Source organism: Bison bison, unplaced genomic scaffold (assembly GCF_000754665.1).
Source record: "Bison bison bison isolate TAMUID 2011002044 unplaced genomic scaffold, Bison_UMD1.0 scf7180017864470, whole genome shotgun sequence".
Classification (NCBI taxonomy): domain Eukaryota; kingdom Metazoa; phylum Chordata; class Mammalia; order Artiodactyla; family Bovidae; genus Bison; species Bison bison.
The window spans coordinates 541,665-563,721 of record NW_011495031.1 but is presented as its reverse complement, the minus strand read 5'-3'; the positions used below and the strand labels follow the sequence as shown (position 1 = coordinate 563,721).

Sequence of the window (22,057 nt, the reverse complement as noted above, 5' to 3'; positions counted from 1 at the left end):
GAGAAGAGACCCGACTTCTCGGAGGCAACACGAGCGGGTCCCTGAGGTCCCCGTCACAACTTGAGAGAAACCCTAAGCTTCCCACCACAAGTCGAGAAAAACCGCGAGATCAACTTATTATCATTTAAGCTGATACTAGTTTTCTATTTTATTTATTTAAATTTTACAATGATGTCTATTTAACATATGTTTTGTAACACCATTTTGGGAGTATATCAGAAGCCCAAGTATTCTGAGTGATAAAAAGCAAGGGTTTGGAACCATTGTTTTTGTTATTGGCAACATAAAATATTCGTGCTGTTATGTAGAATGCCTGCTGTGCTGACTTTGACTGAATTTTGACTGCAGCAAATTAAATACATTCCTTTAAATAACTGCAAATTATATTTATGTATATGTGTATACATTAAGTAGTTGCACATAGACATTATGTATGTAATCGACACATTGTATATAGGAGATTTTGGAGCAGAAGACTTAATGAATAGTAGTGTTAGCTTCAGTTTGGCATCTTCTTGTGGAAAGTGCCTCCTTTCATATTTCCTGGTCAGGGTAGTATGCGTAATGCCACATTTTCTCCTCTAAATTAAGTGTCTTGCTCAGACTTCCTACTTAGGTGAACAGAGAGTACAGAATTGGTAATTTTCAGAGCATCTTTTTTATCTCTAAAATTCAAAGCAGTCCCAAGGCTTATTGGGTGCTGGAAATAAATCCTTGAGTCTGCATTAACCTGAGCTTCCCCTCTACTATTGCTGCTTGGGTGATGGTCTTTGGCACAATGATGCCATCTAAAAGAGTATAGGTTTACAACCTCAGGAACTTCCTGGTGAAATCTGAAACTGGCCCTGTACAAGGAGGGAAGGAACAAACCAAATCATGAAGCAGACTTCTTCAGACTGGTAGGCTTAGCAAGCAAAGGAACTTATGTGTGAGGCTTGTCTTGAGTGGTTGCAAGACAGAAGATCTCTGCATCTACACACCAGAATCAGAGGTCTTCAATGGGTTCAGTCACATAGTCCATCCTGATGGTCTCAAAAACACATTTCTCTCTTAAGACTGTGTTCTTGGAAATGGTTCCCGTTAGGGGAACAGTGTGGGCTTCCTCCGTGGCTCAACAGTAAAGAGTCTGCTTGCAGTGCAGGAGCCGAAGGAGATGCAGGTTCGATCCCTGGGTTGAGAAGACCCTTTGGAGGAGGAAATGGCAACACACTCTGATATTCCTGCCTGGAGAATCCCAAGGACAGAGGAGCCTGACAGGTTACAGTCTGTGAGGTCACAAAGAGTTGGACACGACTGAAGCGACTTAGCATACAAGCACGGGGAACCAGTGGGCAGCATATATCCCAAGTCCAGGAATGGGGATGAGGAACCTCTCACTGCCCCGGTTCTGTTCCTGGGTCAGCCAGATGTCATGCCCTCTTGATGACCTCCACCAACAGACTGCTGGAATCCTACCCAGGTTGCTGTGTTCCTGATGAAAGTGGGTGACTGCTCTACTGGTTGCTCTTCCCCTGAGGCCAGCTCAGTATCTTTACTTGAATTCCAAGGCCATGACCCTTGATACTTTGGCCTTCACCAGCATCCATGGACTCAAACCTAAGTGAGGTTTTGCCACCTTGGAGACCAGAATCTTTGTATCCTCTCTGAATCTAGAAGCCCTCCACTCAACCTTGCTTCAACAACTTCCCAGGAGTACCCCCATCTCTTAACCGGAAGCACACATGCTTCTAGTCCTTCTCCTCTGAGGTTGTTTAGTTTATTTCTTTGTTCAAGGCCTCCTGCTGAAAACTACTTCTAAAGAAAAGGGACCCAGAACTTAGCATCAAAGTCTGGCTGTGAGGTAAAGAGCAAATGTTCCTTTTTATTCTTTTGCTGATGAGAACACAGCAGCAAAAAAAGCCAAGAAACAAAGTAGTTTCTCCCTAAATTCTCTTACACCTATCTACTTCCATCTTCCACAATTCGTGTGAGCCATCATCTATTTTAAAATTAGCTTTTAGGTCATTATCCTTGTTAGAATCTTATGAATCTTAGTGGTTCTAAACCTACTGTATCTCCAGGAAAGATTCTGAGATTCTAGACTATTTCAGTACTGTGCACCAACATTTGTAACAGTCACTGTGCCCTCCAACCCTCTCTTCTAATGCATGGGCTTGTGTACCACTTTAATGCTGCTGATAGTTTTAAGATTTGTTTTCCAATTACCTTGACCATATCAAAGGTGATGGCCCATACAGTCCAAGACACATTTTATTAGTAACATAAATATACACTAAGATTTACAAATATACATAGGATTAAAATAAAAGTCATTTATCACTTTGTCAGTGATATATCCCTCGTAGTGATGTCTTTTATTTCAGTTGACTGTTTTCACTCAGGTATCTCCCTGAATCTCCTCTAAAGAAGAGTGTTAAAAAATTCTCAATTCTTTTACCTATAAGAAAGGTGGCATATAACTTATTATCCAAACCAATACAGAAAGGAAGGGGACACTCTTAATAATTATGCCAGGACAACAGTCACAAGCCACTGCTGTCCCAGGGAAAACAAATGTGTGAGTGGTCACACCACAGGGTGGAGATAGTTCACTTCCATGTGACATCCTTAGGTAACTCTGAGGTTCCTGGTTTGATCAAATTGATGGGGAGTCAGCTGATGACAGTCTGTGTATACATATTTCTAGCATTAGGATGGTCACTCAATGAGTTAACCTTGAAGTAGCTTATGGGAAATTTTTTTATTTAGTATGATTTGACTCAACATTTGGGTCACTCTGGATCTGGCCTTCATATATTGAAGTTCTTTTATTGTGTGTTTCGAGTGAATTGCAAGTCGTGTTAACCTGCCATTTCATTATAATGGCTCTAATGACTGAAATTAGTGCCAGGCAATGAGTTCGGCAATGACAGCATAAATGATCCTGGCACATCTCTCATTTTACTAACTCTTTATTATTTCAGTCGTCATGTACAGTTAACCCACTGTATTTTATTTGCAAAGCACTCTTGAGTCACCGGCATTATTATTTGACTTTTAAAGTATATCCATTAGTGAAATTTTTGACATATGCATATGTTAAGAAAGAAATTCACATTTTAATTTCAAAGAACTCTAATTTCTAGTCTTAGCAGTTCTTCAACATATCAACTGCTGAATTAAATAAATAGATCAAGGCTGAAGGACTTGCAGCAAAGGGAACACTGAGTCCATCAGTCTAAAATAAGATTTTCATTAACTACTCAAATGACGGTTGACTTTGAACATCTTCCTGCCTTGCTCACAGCTGTACCTCTAGCACCTTGATCCACAGCTGGCATGTAAAAAACACACATTCAATATCTGTTCAAAGAATGAATGATATTCTTTGCAGTTTGCTTTAAGATATTTATGGCGTGGATTTTTCACTCTCAAGCATTCTCTGTTTAATATCTATTTATAATATTCCCGACAAGGTGTTGTGTGGAGACTTGCAATTCCCTCGATTTCTATAATTATTGATTCAATTATCACAAGTTGTATAATGCTGTAATTTGCAGCATCAGTATCCTTTGCTTCAGTAGAACATTTTCCACATTCTTCTCTCAGTTGTAATTCACTTTCCCTCTGACTTTCAGATTTGTCCTTTGCTTTTCTTGTACAGGCCAAGAAACCAGATGAGGTAACCAAATCTCCCATATTTGCTCCATTTAAAGTTTTAGCTGGGGTAATGTTTCTGTTCAGAGAAGGCAATGGCACCCCACTCCAGCACTCTTGCCTGGAATGGTTTCCAAATGAAATCTAAAGTGCTATTTTAATAACAGAAAGGGATGAGGGAAAATTAGTTAAATCTTAAAAGATGGTTTCTTCCTATGCTCAGAAGCTTATGTGAGAGCTACTGTCTGTCCCTAGAGAGATATTTTCCAGATGGAAATATACATATTTTCTCCATAGCTTTGACATATCATCAAAAAGAAATGTTTTCTCTCATGAGAAATTTTATTGTAAGATTTCAGACCTACCCTATTTTAATTGTAGTTCCTATATGTGCATCATCTTCTTTCTCATTATTTGGATAAACTTCCTCTTAGGAGAAACCAGGATGGCCTGTGTTTATTTTTTCTTAATCTTGTTGTTTTTTTAATCTTCCTTACCTTTCAGGATATGAGTGCTCTCAGTTCTCTTTATCATAAATCAAAATATTTATCTGGCCTATTTATGATACCAGTAGTTTTTACTTTAGTATTCATCTTAATACATTTTCCTCCTTGAAGTATTTGCATTTTAACATTTTTTTCTTTTTTTATTGAAGTGTGGTTGATGTAGAGTATTATATGTTATAGGTATAAAATGTAGTGTTTCACAATGTTTTAAGGTTATACTCCACTTATGGATGTTATAAAATGTTGGGTACATTCCCTGTGTTGTACAGTATATCCTGTAGCTTATTTTATACATAATAGTTTGTACCTCTTAATCCCTCCCCTTTCCTTCTCCTCACTGGTGACTACTAGTTTGTTTTATCTGTGGGTCTGCTTTTTTCATTGTTATTATGTTTACTAGGTTGTTTTATTTTTTAGACTCTACATATAACTGATATCATACAGTATTTATCTTTTGGTCTAACTTTTATTTAGTGTAATACCCTCCAAGTTCATCCATGTTTTTGCAAATGGCAAAATTTCATTCTTCATTATGGCCTTATTCCTTTGTGTGTGTGTGTGTGTGTGTATTCATATGTTGATGGACACTTAGGTTTTTTTCCATATCTTAACAATTGCAAATAATGTTACTATGAACATTGGGATTCATGTATTATGTTTTTGAATTAGTGTTTTTTGGCTCATTTGGTTGTATACCCAGGAGTGGAATTGCTGAGTCAAATGGTAGTTCCATTTTTAGTTTTTTGAGAAACCTCCATACTGTTTTCCACAGTGGCTGTACCAGTTTACATTCCCACCAGTAGTGTAAAGGGGTTCACTTTTCTCCACATCCCTGCCAGCATTTGTCATTTGTTGTCTTTTTAATAATAGCCATTGTGATAGATGTGAGATGATATCTCATTTTAGTTTTGACTTGCATTTCCCTGATGATAAGTGATACTGAGCAGTTTTTCATGTGTCTGTTGGCTATCAGCATGTCTTCTTTGGAAAAATATCTATTCAGGTGTTCTGCCTGTTTTTAAATCAGGTTATTTATTTAGTAATTTTTGATGTCCACTTGTTTGAGCTGTTTATGTATTTTGGATATTAACTCACTGTCAGTCATATCATTTGCAAATGTTTTCTCCCAAGTTGTCATTTTGTTTTGTTGGTGGTTACCTTTGGCTCAGTCAGTTAAGATTCTACCTGTAATACAGGAGATCTGGATTCGATCCCTGGGTCTGGAAGATCCCCTGAAGAAGGAAACAGCAACCCACTCTAGGATTCTTGCCTGGGAAATCCCAGGGACATAGGAGCCTAACAGGCTGTGGGGTCACAAGAGTCGGACAGGACATAGTGACTGCACCACCATCACCTTTTATCTGTGCAAAAGCTTTTAACTTTAATTAGGTCCCATTTTTTATTTTTGCTTTTATTTCCTTCACTTTAAGAGACACATCCAAAATTGCTACAATTTTAGTCAAACAGTATTCTGCCTGTGCTTTCCTTTAGGAGTTTTATGGTTTCCAGCTCCACATATTGATCTTTAATCCATTTTGAAGTTACTTCTGTGTACAGTGTTAGGGAGTGTTCTGATTTCATTCTTTTATGTGTAGCTATCCAGTTTTCCAGACACCACTTATTGAAGAGACTGTCTTTTCTCCATTGTGTGGTTTTGCCTCCTTTGCCATAGATTAATAGACCATTCTCTCCATTTTTAGTAATTATCTTTGTAAGTGAATATTAGGCATGGTTAGAAATCATGTTTTGCTGGGAACCACACTGACTCCATAACACGTGTACATGCTACCAGACCCCACACACCACACACACTTGTGCACCAGCCTGTAGGTGGAATGGATATTTTAGGTACGAGTAAGGCTATTAAGGAGAAGGCAATGGCACCCCACTCCAGTACTCTTGCCTGGAAAATCCCATGGATGGAGGAGCCTGGTAGGCTGTTGTCTTGGGGTTGCACAGGGTCGTACACGACTGAAGCGACTTAGCAGCAGCAGCAGCAGCAAGGCTAATAAGCCTTCTGACTCTTATGATAGAGACTTCATTTTTACCATTCGCATATTCATGTACTTTATCATAAGTGAAGTTTGCCTATCATCTGACCAGTACTGGGAATGGGCCTGTGGGAACAAAAGGGAATTAAGAATTTATGTAACATCTTTACCATTCGCCTTACTTAAGTAGTTTCAGTAAATGAACCAAAAACATATTTCTGAAGTAAAAAATATAAGGTAAGTGTTCTAATTAATCTTATTTTCATGCCAGCATAATGCATGCTCTCTGTACACTAGATTTTCATGCTAGTATTTGCTCTAGGATGATGAGGTGGAGATTGTCATGGACTTCATCATTTATTTACAAAAGAGCAATAAGGATCTTAGGTAGTAGTTTCTCCTGTAAGACAAGTGCTAGGGGCAAAGACTTCAGAATATTAGTGAGATAAAAGAAATTAATTAAAATAAAACAATGCTGTATGTATTTTGAGTTGCAATGTATACTGATATCCAATAATAATTATATTGCAGGTCAGTTGCTCCGGTTAAAAATGTTTCGTGAGGATCATGGATCATGGATGACAATGTTCTTCAGCACAATTCTCTTTCTCTTCATCTTTTCTCACATATACAACACGATTCTTCTAATGGATGGGACAATGGGGTAGGTTATCTTTCCCCTTTCTCCTGTGGTGAGTGTTATATTTGAAACTCGTAAGAATTCAATAATTTTTTAGTTTGTGGTAGCCTGAATCTTCATTACAAATATTCTATCTTAAAAGATATTTATGAATTTTTCTTACTTAAGACATTTAGAGTCTTTTCTCCAAGAAGCTTATAGCATTTTATAATACTTATATTGTGTCCCTTATTCTTTAGGTCTTCTCTTAGGGTAGTTTGAGAGCAGGCAGTCATCTTACTATAGTGACAGAGTATGAGAATCAGGAAATCTTGACTTGTTTATAGTCACACAATCAGTAGAACTGTGCTGAAATGAAGGTCTCCATGAAGGTCTCTTACAATTTCAGTGCTCTACAATGCATGGCTATAAAAAAGTTTTTTATAGTGGTGGCATTTTTTTTTTTTTAACTCTCTGGCAGTTCCAACAGAGAGACCTTTGTTATAAATGGGCCATTTTAAAAGTGGGCCACTCTGTATTAAGTCCAGGGTTGTAATCTATACTTATCAAATCACTAATCAAATCACCATGGCATGAAGATGTGCTAACAGGTAGATTGTAGATTTTTTTTACACTTCTCCAATTATTGGTTTGCTCTTTTTAAGTTTTAAGGGCACAATACAGGAGAATGGCTTAATTTACAGCGTTAAGAATTAGATTAGTGACAATAAGAAACCACCTTAGATATTTGTTGTGCACTGAAACAGTTCCTAAGGAAAGTTTTGATCTATTCTCCCTGATAGATTGGAAAGCCAGCTAATACCCTTTTCTTCTAAATGTAGTAAAAGCACTTCTGTCGACCAATTCTATAGTGCAATTGTTTTGATGTTATGTATAGATTTTAGCCACCACTCTTCAATGCTGAGAGGGATAGCTCAATTAAAACTTTATTAGTTTTTCCCCGCACCATTAAAGGAGATGAATAGTCAAGGAAAAGCAGATATTTCACAAGATTTATACTTTAGTCCATACTCACAAGTGGTAAATTCAAGAATGTGATTGTTTAATAGATCAAACACTCAGGCTTTAGGAAGCTATTAAAACCCATCATCTGTTAGTTATTTCTTGGGCTTCAAATGATGCCATTCCTACTGGGTCTATTTTTAAATAGCGGAATTGCAGATTCTAACCCATGGCTAGTCAGAATAAGCCTCAGCCTTAGAGCAGTACCTGTGTAATGAAACGGGTAATGGTGTTCTTGGAATTACCTAACACAGCTGAAAGTCTCTGAATGGATACATGTATATGTATGGCTGAGTCCCTTCACTGTTCTCCTGAAACTGTCACAATACTGTTAGTTAATTGGCTAACCCCAATACAAAATAAGTTAAAAAAAAAAAAGTCTGAAGAGAATTGTGCCTTCTCATCCCTGGGGCCAGAAGTGGAGGGGATCCATGTAAAACTTACTCTTTCTAAGCTGTTGCTGGAAATAAAATATTAAATACCATTTGTATGTAAAATATATCCTTTTCTTAGAAGTTGACTTTTCACTTGATTCTACTCTTTTTTTTTTAAAATGGAACTAAATGAGGTCTGTGATAATCAGAAGTGCTTATTCTGAAGAAAGAAGCAGATTTAAAAGTAGTAAATGCAGCAATGCAGATTCCCTGGCACATTGTAAAGCATTCCATAGCTAATAATAAAGCTAATTTTAGTGAGAGCTAGCAAGAATTGACCATTCAGTAACAGACCTGAATAGTTTCAGACCTCACAAGGCCCCTCTGAAATAGGTATTTTTTATTATCTCCATTTTACAGATCAAGAAACTGAGGACCAGAGAGGTTTCATCACTCAAGCAATAATAGAGAAGGTGTTGAGCCATTAACTAGTGAGTTCTAGTAATACAGCCTGCCCTAAGGTTAGCACACATTTGAGGGATGGTTGATCCTGTTGTTCCAACACCATATGGAACCTTTTTTCTTCGTATTTTTATCATTCAAACAGAATTTGAAAATTGAAAGAAGTAGTAGGTATGTGCAGGAAGAGAATAGTTTAGAATTTTTTATATGTATCTATCTAAGTAAAATGGAAGGTGATTGTCTTTTATTCTCAGACTAAATATAGTATTTCATATTCTTCTGTAATTCTTGAACTCTTCTTCACCAATAGGCTGCATCTTTGTTGAAAAGGATCTTTTCTTGAGAGGACGTTTTTAATGGTACCACTGAAAAAGAAGTCCAACCAAAGGAAAAATGGTTTATTTCTGCAGATTAAAAAATTAAATCTCCATTTATAAAAGATACATTATTAATTATTTTGACACATGTCATTTGAACTAGTGAGTGCTTTAATGTAGGACTGCAAACCTTGAGGAAAATCAGTTCTCAAAGCGGGTGGATACCACTGTGCCTTTGAGGTAGATGCTCCATGTTATCTGAGGCATTGCTTCTCCTGTTTAAGGCAGGGAATGATGGAGCCAGAGGGTACAGGAAGGATAGCAGGCTCAGAGATATCATGATTGACAGATTTTCTATCAGAGGATTGCTGGTGGTAGAGAGGAATTCAGGATTATTTACCCTGTATCTGATTTGCATTGAGGATTCCTATGTGTACTGGTCTTTGGATCTTTCTAGGAATATTGGTTTAGAACCATTCCAAAGAGGACTTCAAGGATTTTCTATGAAGGCTAAACTTTTGTTGATGTAGTTTAGAACTCCTTTCTAGAACAGAAGCTGTTAGGCCTACAAAGAGTGAATTTAGGATATAAGACAGGAAAAAAGATGTTTCCCTAGAATGATTTGTTTTTTTCCTCCTCCCCCCACCCCAATTTTAGAATTGATTGTAAATTTAGGCTCAACCAGAGTCCCTTGATCCCTTGTTACCAAGAGCAAAATCCCTAGATTTAACTGACCAGAACTTCAATAGTTTTAGCCACAGCTTACTTGATAAGAGTCAAGTTGCCTGCTTCTAGAGTTCTGATTGCAATGAATTCCCTGAGGTATATATATATACTCACTCATGGCTTCAGCTGCCTGTGGGGAGCTAAGCTGAGAGGTGATGAGATGAAGGGGGTAAAAGGAGAGTTAGAGATGGGCTAAAGGGACCCAGGTTCAGACAATCCCTATTCCTCTAATCTTTGATTATTCTGCTTCCACTGCTCCGTACCTCCTGCTGCCAGAGTGCTGCTGTGGTAACCTCTTTATTCTTTAAGTCACCAAGATGAAACTAAGTTCATCTTCCATTAATGTGTGAGATTGTAGGTGAGGGTTCTGCTGCAGAGAAGGCTCTCAGCCTGGGCAGAGTTTTACATCTAGACATTCTATAAACAATTTCCTTTTTACAAGGTTGCCGACTAGCTAACCTGAAACTTCTCCTCCTAAAAGACATTTAGAGATGCTTAAAAATACAGTACTGCCTTAGACTTTTCCCCCTCTCATTTCATATTATTTATTTTTATTTTTTATATGTGATTAACACTGACTGATTGAAATATGATTGGTGGATAATATTATATCAGTTTCAGATGTACTGCCTAAATGATTTGGCATTTGCATACATTATGAAATGATCACCATGATAAGTCTAGTAACATCTGTCCCCATATAGAGTTATTACAGTATTATTGACCATATTCCTTATGCTTTATATTACATATTTGTGGCATATTTATTTTATACTGGAAGTTTGTACCTCTTAATCTCCTTCATCTATTTCAATCCCATCACCTCCCTCCCCTCTGACAAACACCTATTGTTTTCTCTGTAACTGTCTTCACTTTATTTTCTTGTGTCTTTGTTTTGTTTTTTAGATTGCACATGAAAGTGAGATCATTCAGTGTTTTACTTTCTGTGACTCATTTCCCTTAGTGCAATACCCTCTAGATCCATCCATTTTGTTGCAGTGGCAAAGTTCCATTTATTTTATTAAGATTAATATTCCATTGTATATGTAATACCACATCTTCTTTATCCATTCATATGTGGATGGATATTTAGGTTCTTTCCATATATTGGCTATTATAAATAATGCTGGGCAATGACTATAGGGGTGCATGCTGCTGCTGCTGCTAAGTCACTTCAGTTGTGTCTGACTCTGTTCGACCCCATAGACAGCAACCCACCAGTCTCCCCCGTCCCTGGGATTCTCCAGGTAAGAACACTGGAGTGGGTTGCCATTTCCTTCTCCAATGCATGAAAGTGAAAAGTGACAGTGAAGTCGCTCAGTCGTGCCCGACTCTTCATGATCCCATGGACTGCAGCCTACCAGGCTCCTCCATCCATGGGATTTTCCAGGCAAGAGTACTGGAATGGGGTGCCATTGCCTTCTTCGATAGGGGTGCATATGTCTTTTCAAATTAGTGTTTTTATTTTTGGGGTATAGATACCCAGAAGTAATAATGCTAGATCATATGGTTGCTGCTGCTAAGTCACTTCAGTTGTGTCCGACTCTGTGCAACCCCAGAGATGGCAGTCCACCAGGCTCCACCGTCCCTGGGATTCTCCAGGCAAGAACACTGGAGTGGGTTCTAGTTTAATTGTTTTTTGAGGAACCTCCATACTGTTTTTCATTGTGGCACCAATTTACATTCCCACCAACAATGCACAAGGGTTCCCTTTTCTTCACTTCCTCATCAACACTTGATATTTATTGTCTTTTTGATGATAGCCATTCTGACAGGTGTGAGATGGTATCTTTTTGTGGTTTTTATTTGTGTTTCTCTGATGATTAGTGATGTTGAGCATCTTTTCACATGCCTATTGGTCATCTGTGTGTCTTTAGAGACCAAATGTGTATTCTGGTCCTTTGCCCATTGTTAAATTTTTTTTTTTTTAATGTTGAGTTATAGGAGTTCTTGGTATATTTTGAATATTGACCCTTTATCAAATATATTGTTTGCACATATCTTCTATTCAGTAGGTGGACTTTTCATTTTGTTGATAGTTTCCTTCCCTGTACAAAAGTTTCATAGTTTGATGTAGTCCCATTTGTTTATTTTCACTTTTATTTCCCTTGCCTAAGGAGATAGATAAAAAAAAAAAAATTGCTAAGATTTATATAAACGAACATACTGCCTATGTTTTCTTCTGGGAGTTTTATGGTCTCAGGTCTTACGCTTAAGTCTTTAATCCATTTTGAGTTTTTGTGTATGGTTTGGGAAAGTAGTCCCCTTTTATTTTTTTGCTTGTAGCTGTCCAGTTTTCCCCACACCCTGATAAACTCTTTATAAGTGCATAGTTGAGCTTACCCAAAGATAAAGAAAAACCCTGAGGCCAATAATAAAGAAGGATCTGAACACCAAGACAGTGAGTCTATGAAGTGACACTGAGGCAGTGACTTAAGGACTTGAGTTTTAACTTTCATGTCAGGATTAGAAACAAGGGACTTGGGTCGTATAAGTGAGAAACTGAAATGGAATCCTCCACATTAGATGGTCCTGCAAGCTGCCTCTGAGAAAAAGGATGGGCTGGAAACACATAACCACTGGCATAGGGAGCATCTAGGAAGTTTGATTTAGAGCAGGCCTTGGGTGTGTCACGCGAGTGTATGTTCCTCGGTTCTTTGTCTCGTCACAACAAAGATTTGGAGCGACGGACATTAAAGCCCTCGGTGCGTCACAGCTCTTGGGTCTTGGACAAACCGTGCTACAGCTCTTAGGCAAATCAGTGTTACAGCTCTATTTTATTTAGAAGATAGCAGGAGAATCCAAGACTTGAAGAGAAGAGAGTGGAGGAGTGCGTGGGGAGGGAGGGAGAGAGAGTGAGAGAGAGAGTGAGAGAGAGCGCATGCACGCGGGAGAGAGAGTCCGAGAGAAAGCGCTTTGGCTCCTTCTTTTATATGTTTTTTCCTCCACTTGGGCCTGCCCTATGCAAATTGGGCTTAGCCAGGAGTGTTGTTTGTTCTGCCTGAAGTTTTCACTCTGGTCCTCGGACCTTCCTTTGACCTTCCTTGTCTTTTAGCCACTGCCATTTTGGACTCCTTTTCCCTATTCTACCTACCTAACAGGTGGAACACAGAAAATCTGCCAAGAACTCATAGCCATAGGTGTGATTTGTGGTTTTCTCATACATTTTCTTTTGGATTCAGAACACCCGCCAAATCTCCCTGGCTGCTCTTTTCTCCCAGTTTAAAGTTTCTGCTTCTCTCTGGAGCACCTCCCCACCCCCCAAAAACTTCCAGAATGCTTCTGTTTGCTTATACAGAGCGATTTAATTCCCTCTCTCCTCAAATTGTGTCCACTTTGATTTACTGGGGCTTTTCGTTTCATAACCAAAATCATACTGCTACATGTTCCAATCAAGAGAACCAATACTCTAAGATGAATGCTGTTGTTCTCAGAAATGAAGGGGCTGCGGCCATGGCATTGTGCCGTGTTTTAAAAATAGCAATTATCCTTTGTCCTTTCATTCAGCTGTGTATTTAATTAACTATCTCTTGGGAGAGAAACACGAAGATGCTCAAAGAAAAAGGGGCAGAGCAATCAACCAAGTTAAAATTAAGGTTATGTAGTAATCACATTCCACGGTGTGCTGCCTTCTTTACGTACGAGACTAAAGCCTCAAGGCAGTCAGACACCGATAGGAAAGAAACAGGAAACCATTTTCTCTTGGAGTTATAGGACTTGATTAAAAATGATTCCAAATGAATCTCTCTCCAATTTTTTAAATTGCTTGTGTTCATTAGGTGTGTCAAAGCCAATCTATTAGAAATTCTCTGTGGGCAGAAATGGAGGGCTGTGCTCCCGGTCCAGATTGAGGGCCTCACTAGTAGAAACTGAGTCATGTAGGGCTGGAAAGGGTTTTCGGTGTTTGGACACTTCAAATCCCTTTTAATGTTGTCTTTCTGAAGAGCTTCTTACTCATGGAATTTTTTTAGAATGGAAACTATTAAGCCCTAATTTACGGAATGATTACCTGGTTTTTTCAGACCCCTCAAAGGCTAACACATGTGTTGCTGTTCAGTCGCTCAGTCCGACTCTTTGTGACCCCATGGACTACAGCATGCCAGGCTTCCCTGTCCTTCAGTATCTCCCAGAGTTTGCTCAGACTCATGTCCATTGAGTTGGTGATGCCATCCAACCATCTCATCCTCTGTTGACCCTTTCTCTTCTTGCCTATATGACTATATGAACTCTTGACTATATGAACCTTTGTCTATAAAGCGATGTCTCTGCTTTTTAATACACTATTTAGGTTTGTCATTGCTTTTCTTCCACATGTGTAATGTGTAAGAAATGAACTGGTGGGAAAGCAAAGCATTTGCACCGAGATTGAGGCTTATATATTTTTGGGCTCCAAAAATCACTGCAGATGATGACTATAGCCATGAAATTAAAAGACACTTGCTCCTTGGAAGAAAAGCTATGACCAACCTAGACAGCATATTAAAAAACAGAGGCATTACTTTGCCAGCAAAGGTCTGTCTAGTCAAAGCTATGGTTTTTCCAGTAGTCATATATGGATGTGAGAGTTGGTCTATAAAGAAAGCTGAGCACCGAAGAATTGATGCTTTTCAACTGTGTTGTTGAAGACTGTTGAGAGTTCCCCAACTGCAAGGAGATCCAACCAGTCCATCCTAAAGGAAATGAGTCCTGAATATTCATTGGAAGGACTGATGCTGAAGCTGAAACTCCAATACTTTGGCCACCTGATGCGAAGAACTGACTCATTTGAAAAGACCCTGATGCTGGGAAAGATTGAAGGCGGAAGAAGGGGAGGACAGAGGATGAGATGTGGATGGCATCACTGACTCTATGGACATGAGTTTTGAGTAAACTCCAGCAATTGGTGATGGAGCGGGAGGCCTGGTATGCTGCAGGCCATGGGGTTGCATGACATGACATGCAACCCCATGCCTGAGTGACTGAACTGAGCTGAGACAGTGCACTAAGTCGTGTCTGACTCTTGCGACCCTATGGACCGTAGCCTGCCAGGCTCCTCTGTCTATGGCATTCTCCAGGCGAGAATACTGGAGTGGGTTGCCATTTCTTTAAGGCTTATATATAAAAAGATTCCAAAAAGGACCACTTGATGGCAGCAAAGGGCATGTTTTCATCACTCACTGCCTGTTTTCAATGTATCACAAGCAGGTTTACTCCTTTGAAAAGAAGTCTCCTCCTCCTTCTGAATTTTTGAAACTTGGTGTTGAAATATTTGCCCTCTCAGTGGTTAATGGCCATTTTAAGAAATCCACATAGTGAGCTCTCTTATAAGTACCTATTTTGTGATGTGTTTGGCCCCTTTTATGTTCTAAAGCAGGTTTAAATATAGTGCATATAAACATCTCAGTGAACACATACACTTCTGTGTTTATGGACTTATTCTAGTGTTACAAGGGTAAATATTGTGTTTAGCACTGAAGAAATGAGACACTTGACTTACTGATAAAAAATTCCTCCATGAACTAATACGTGTCCAAAGAGTACATAGTATTTAGGACAGGATATGAAGAAGCTGATCTTTTCTAGTGTTAATCACGAAGAAATGTATTATTTTTCCTGATACAGAACCTTTTCCTGGGGAGTTTTACATTTATTAATTAATATGTTAATATGTGTTAAGTATTACACTGACAGAATTTGAGAAATAAGACAAAGTAATTCAGGCAATTTAGAAAATGGAGGTAAGAATTAGGTGGTGGGTGTGATGACAGTGGAAGAGACTTTGTCTCTCTCTTCTGTTTTCTTTCTTTACATTTTAGTAAGAACTTATCTGGAGTACTCACTGAATGAGCACGGTGAGTACTGTCCGTGAGGGGGATGTGGTAAGAGTAATTGGTTGAGGGGAGGTGACAGGAGAGAATATTTAAAATGGACACTATTTTAAAATCCAAGATGAATGGCTTGTATGTATAGAGAGGGCAGCAGAAGCAAGCAAGGATGAGTCAGAGAAACGAGTGAGAGACTAGCCTAGACTTGTCTGTAGGTTGCATGAAATCATTCAAGATCTAATAATGCTTTGGATAGTCCACGTGTGCAGCTGCCCGAGGCTTTTGCCTGTCACCCTCTTATCCTTTTTTTTTTTTTTTTAAGAATGATCATACTCTGGTACATTAGGGTGTGCATACATTGCATCAGAAAAGACTCAGCTTCTGTTGCCAGGGATGTAGGTTGCAGCCCAATATAAAAAATCAGGGTGAAATTTTTTACTCCAGGCAGTACTTTTTTCTTTACTAAATTCACTATTTTTAAAACCTTCACTAAAGCTTTTAGTTTCCTTAGTCAGACTTCTTTCTAGTCACCAGTAGTCTAGAAGTAGGAGCCCTGCTACATGTTTTTATTGTTAAGAACTGTGGTTTTCATTTGCTCTTCAAATACAAAGTTGGGAGACCTACTGGTAGCTGCATGCTGTGGAAGGAGTATTTTTGTGAGTTTGTTTATCTGTTTTGAAAGGTGATGAATTTATTTTGATCAAATGACAAGAAAAAATTTAAATAGTCTTTAATAATGTTAAACAATACAGTTTTCCTATAACCTAAACTGACAAAATTATTAAGTGCAAAGCTATCCATTTAAACTGTAGTAAATGAAAAAAGGGCTCTGAGACTCCTTTCAGTGGTATGTAATAAAACATTGAATTTAGGGATGGGTAAAGGATGGAGGCCTGGTGTAAGGTTGAGGAGCTGGGGTGGGGAGAAGGCCTAGCTGTACGAGGCTTTTAAGGAAGTCTGGAAGTGCTTGAATCAATAGCTGAAAAGCCTGATTGGCTACTAATATAAGGCTGAATGCAAATTCTGCTGGAGTGGTGCTTTAGATAATTTGTTGGCTTCACTCTTAATTAGGCTAAACATTGACTTGCTTGTACATTTAATTCACAATAATAGCACAATTAATTACTAAGGCTGGGAGGGAGGTGCAGAGCTGGTTGCCTGGAATGGACTGGTGAGAAGGAAAGATGCAAATGAAGACTGAGTCTGGTCAAGAGGGCTGACCTAGGGAGGGAGGCTGGTGAGAGAGACAGAAAAGGGGAAAGGGAGGGAGATTGAGAGAGAGCAGACTTATTTAGCCAGAGGCAGTAGAGCAGCAAGACTCAGGTGGCTGCTTTTAATACTACTGGCTGCACATTACTTAGTTTTGATAGTATTAATATAAAGGTAAAAGAGTGCAGTGTGTCTCAGTTGTCACAGGTTTACCTCTAGTGTTGGTTAAATTGATAAAATTTTAAAACAATAATGAAAACCATACTCAAGTTTGCATCCTTATTCAGTTCAGTTCAGTCACTCAGTCTTGTCCAACTCTTTGAGACTCCATGGACTGCGGCACGCCAGGCTTCCCTGTCCATCACCAACTCCCAGAGCTTACTCAAACTCATGTCCATCGAGTTGGTGATGCCATCTAGCCATCTCATCCTCTGTCATCCCATTCTCCTCCCACTATCAATCTTTCCCCAGCATCAGGGACTTTTCCATTGAGTTAGTTCTTCACATCAGGTGGCCAGAGTATTGGAGGTGAAGCTTCAGCATCAGTCCTTCCAATGAATATTCAGGACTGATTTCCTTTAGGATTGACTGGTTTGATCTCCTTATTATTCTGTTGCATCCTTATTACTCTATGGGAATGCGTTATCATCTGTCTAGAATTGACATTGATTTGACACACTTACCAGGTGTTCTGTGATCATTGTTCGTAGTTGCTTATTTCAACTCTCTCGTTAGTTTATCAGCTTGTTATTCTTGTTGGTTTTGTTGTTCAGTCATGTCTGACTCTTCATGACCCCATGGACTGCAGCATGCCAGACCTCCTTGTCCCTCACCATCTCCTGGATTTTGCCCCAGCTCATGTCCATTGCATCAGTAATGCCATTCAGCTATCTCATCCTCGCTTGTTACTGAGGAAGAATTCTGACCCAGGAATCAGATATCTGGATTGTACCCCATTGTAGCTACTTACTGGCAAAAATAACTCAAAAAAGTTAGTTTCCTTTTTTTCTTTTCAGAAATAGGTTTTTGTGAGAGGGTTCTTATTATATTACTGTTATCACCTTCCTCATTATTATTATTAACCTGGGGGAAATGCATGCTTCTATATTGGAGTAACAAGCTAAATTAAACATTCAGTTCAGTTCAGTCGCTCAGTTGTGTCCGACTCTTTGCGACCCCATCAATCGCAGCACGCCAGGACTCCCTGTCCATCACCAACTCCCGGAGTTTACCCAGACTCAGGTTCATCGAGTCAGTGATGCCATCCAGTCATCTCATCCTCTGTCGTCCCCTTCTCCTCCTGCCCCCAATCCCTCCCAGCATCAGAGTCTTTTCCAATGAGTCAACTCTTCGCATGAGGTGGCCAAAGTACTGGAGTTTCAGCTTTAGCATTATTACTTCCCAAGAAATCCCAGGGCTGATCTCCTTCAGAATGGACTGGTTGGATCTCCTTGCAGTCCAAGGGACTCTCAAGAGTCTTCTCCAACACCACAGTTCAAAAGCATCAATTCTATAGTGCTCAGCCTTCTTCACAGTCCAACTCTCACATCCATACATGACCACAGGAAAAACCATAGCCTTGACTAGACGAACCTTTGTTGGCAAAGTAATGTTTCTGCTTTTCAATATGCTATCTAGGTTGGACATAAAATTAAACATAAGATTGCCAAAAATCTTGGTTGCCTTTAGTTTTGCTTGGTATCGAAGGCAATGCAGTGTAGTAGAAAGAGTACGGACTTTTGTCCTGACACCCTTTAACTGTGTCACCTTAGGTAAACTTTACTTCCTGAGCCTGAGTTCCTCTAACATAAAATGGGGATATGTGTACCTACCTTTGTGTTGCTGTGACAATCAGAGATAACAAAACAATTGATGTAGTTCCTGCTATATAATGAGCTCCTGATAAATGCAAGTTGCTGTTACAGTAATTGAAAAACATAACACTTTATCAAATCCTTAGCTCTCATTAAATATCAGTTGTTATAATAACGGCAAGTACTTTGGTTAATATAATGAAGTGATATACTTTATGGCAATGATCTTATTGCATTATCATCAATTATAATAATTACTATCAATTTCATAAAAAATACCCAAATCAATGCTTGTCACCTGTAGGTTTTCTTTTTTTTCTTTTATTTTTTAACTTTACAATATTGTATTGGTTTTGCCATATATCAAAATGAATCCGCCACAGGTATACACGTTCCCCACCCTGAATCCCCCTCCCTTCTCCCTCCCCATATCATCCCTCTGGGTCGTCCCAGTGCACCAGCCCCAAGCATCTAGTATTGTGCATCGAATGTAATTTTCAATGTCATAAAACATCATACATAATCATAAACTTACTTGATTTAGAAGTGAAATCAGTGCATGTAATACATAGCACCTGGCTCAAATGCTACTGGAACACATCTTTATGAATGCAACAAGCTATTCTTTTCTTTGTTTTTCATCAGTGATGCTCAAAGACCTGTCCTGATTTAAGCAACATATTAAATGAATGTTCTTACCTAATAAAAAAATACTGTATTGCATCATTTATAATAAAAGATCAATAAAATAAAAAAATTTGAAGAAAGTAAAGAGGTATTAGATTTTAACTTATATTTTGTAGACTAATATTTTAATTATCTCTCCTTAAAAATACATATTTTAAAAGATTAGGAGGATGGTTCTCAAGTATATTGAGAAGTGTAAAATATTCAACATCATGTGCAGTTAATAGGAAAAAATATATATCACATATAAAATGATTATTTTTTTTAGCAAAAAATAAATAGATTTGTTTGCTTCATTTCTTCATAAACTATTTTTAATGTGTATTATGTTATTGTAATATATTTGAAAACATACATTATATATAATAGATATTATTCAATATACTTATATACATATATGTGTATATATAAATGTTAATTATTAGATAATCAAATCTATTTATTAGTTAAGTCATTTACTTTTATTAGAGAATTTGATATGAAAACTTTTAAAGTTAAGTACCTAAAATAATTCACTGAAGATAAAGTTATGAGTACCCAGGGAAGAGAAATTGTAGCAGTATGTATATAATGAACCTTACAACTACCCAGGGAGAAGAAATTGCAGCAGTATGTATAAAATGAACCTTACAAAGTCATCTTAATTGAATATGTGGATGTACATAAAACCGAGGAATAATTAAGATTTTGTAGGTGTTAAGTGAGCAACAGATGTGATATTTATGTGGGGATTATGTCAAGTTAATGCACATCAAGGTTTAGAAGAAAGGAGAAAGCTAAGTCAGCATCTTAAACAATTTAAGTGTCTGGAGAAGATGGTGTTGATTATCATTTCACCACACTATCCACAGGTGAGTCAGTTTAGGGTAAATTTATGAAAATTCAGTAACCTAAACTAGTAAAGAAGATAAATTTGTGCACCCATTTGGTGAATTGCTTCCAGGGAATTTGCTTATTATTAGACCTTCAAGCTGTGGGACAGTTCTTAATTAAAATTCACAATAGCCATTTCTCTTTATGTTTCTTAGGAACAGGGTCTCAGACAAAACCAGACTATTGACATTGTTAATTTTCCTGAAGTTGGCCTCACTGATTTAAAAATACACTTTTTGAGTACTTCCATAGGGTAACAAAGAGTTAGACACGACTAAGTGACTATCACTCACTCACTCACTTTGAGTACCAATCACCAGTTATAGAGATTGATCTCCTTGGGGTCAAAGAAGTTTCTAGAGCTGGTTCAGGAAGCAGGTTACAGACAAATTTAATCATGGCCAGACAATGGGTGATGATGGGTTACAAAGATAAGGTAAGAATCTTGGACTAGGAGATCCAAGTCAAGGTCAGCAACAAGAGATTACCTGTCATGGTTGTAGACTAAGTGTATAGATTACTTAAGAATCAGCAACAAGTTTTTGAAAAAATCTGCAACAAGATAGAGCTGACATCAGGAGTTTTGGAGAATCTAATGATCACTGTGGACCCTCTTTCCCAGAGTCTCAAATTTTATGTACAATATGAGGAAGTTTATGGACTTCATTTTGAAAGCCACTGAAGTATGTGTCTCAGAATTAGGAGACTAAATAGGAAACTCTAAGGAAAAGATCTTAAAGCTAAGATGTATCGGTCAGTATAGATTAGTGTCTGTATTAGTAACAAATGAATTCTACTTAGTAAAAATATATCATACTTATCCTTCCTATATGAAGTGCCTTTAATAGACTTCTCCACCTTCTAACACAGTGTCTTTCTTCCTGTGAAGGGAATAGATATAAAATGATTAAAAAGTCATTATCTTGTAATTTGACATAAAAGGCATAGATGAATTTCTCATCAAACTCTAATACTCATTTGTATATGGTGATAATTTTAAATGGTCAATCAGACAGTTAATGATTGATTGGAAGAGAAATCTATTTGATAGCAGGAAGGAATGGTACCAAGGTTCGTTAGACTGATGGTAGCATGGCCTTGGTTCAATTCTTTTTACAGCTAGTATACATACCAATTTGGTGAATACATCCATTCTGAATGATACTTCTCTTGCTATGTCTGTCCTAAACACTTTGAATATCATCCCTATTTAATAGAAATAAATGAGGGAAGTTAGTAAATTCAGGAGAAGAGACACAGGTCAGTGAGATCTTAGGAAGATATTGATAAAATTTATAATAAATCAGAGGTATCATGGAATTTTTTTACATTCTAGGTGTACAAAATTGAGATGAGTCAAGAACACAGCTGGAATTCGATCAGTTAGTATAGAGGAGCCAACTGAGGCTGAACTTAAGCACTCCTGGTTTCCCTGGCAACAGGGTCCCTTTCCCAAGCAAGTAATATTTTAGTGTGAGTGAAGCAATAACTGGAAGTAGAAAAATATGTGTTCACGTCAACGCCTACTTATGGGAAGGTTAGGGGAGGAGTTTGCTAAAGGCAAAGGATGAGGTCATGAGAGCGGAAGAATTTAAATTAAAAAAGAAAAAAAGAATTAAATTAAGCTTGAGCTTGAAAGCTTCTGGGCATAGCACTGCACATAGCAGTGCTTCTTCCCTGGCTTTGGTTGAAGCCAGGGTAGATAGTAAATCACATGGTTGCGTATGTAATATATTATCTCTTCCATCATAGCCCAGAGAAAGTACTGGGCTGAGAAATGGTGACCTGTGTAAACTGGCTTGGATTAGAGCCATCTGCTGTATGGATTTCTCTGCCTGCTTTTATATGTACTTACCCAGGAAGTTCTCATGTGCCCAGAAGGATCAAGAGGCAGTCAAAACAGATTTGCCCATGTATTTCTGTGAATTTAGTTTACTTTGTTTTTAATGTTTCCGTAAAGTGCTATTTTTCTTGCCAAATGTATCTGTCTTTTCAAATTCTGCTCAGTGGTCTGAA

At 38.1% G+C, this 22,057-nt stretch overlaps 1 protein-coding gene across 1 annotated transcript in view; it reads left to right on the top strand.

The window, feature by feature from the left end:
* Window positions 1–22,057, top strand: part of TMEM117 (transmembrane protein 117) — a 619,460-nt gene that overhangs the window by 116,370 nt on the left and 481,033 nt on the right. The window contains exon 4 of the mRNA XM_010860739.1: window positions 6,665–6,797. Within this exon, the coding sequence (XP_010859041.1) occupies window positions 6,665–6,797 (133 nt within the window). The remainder of the gene's footprint in view (window positions 1–6,664; window positions 6,798–22,057) is intronic.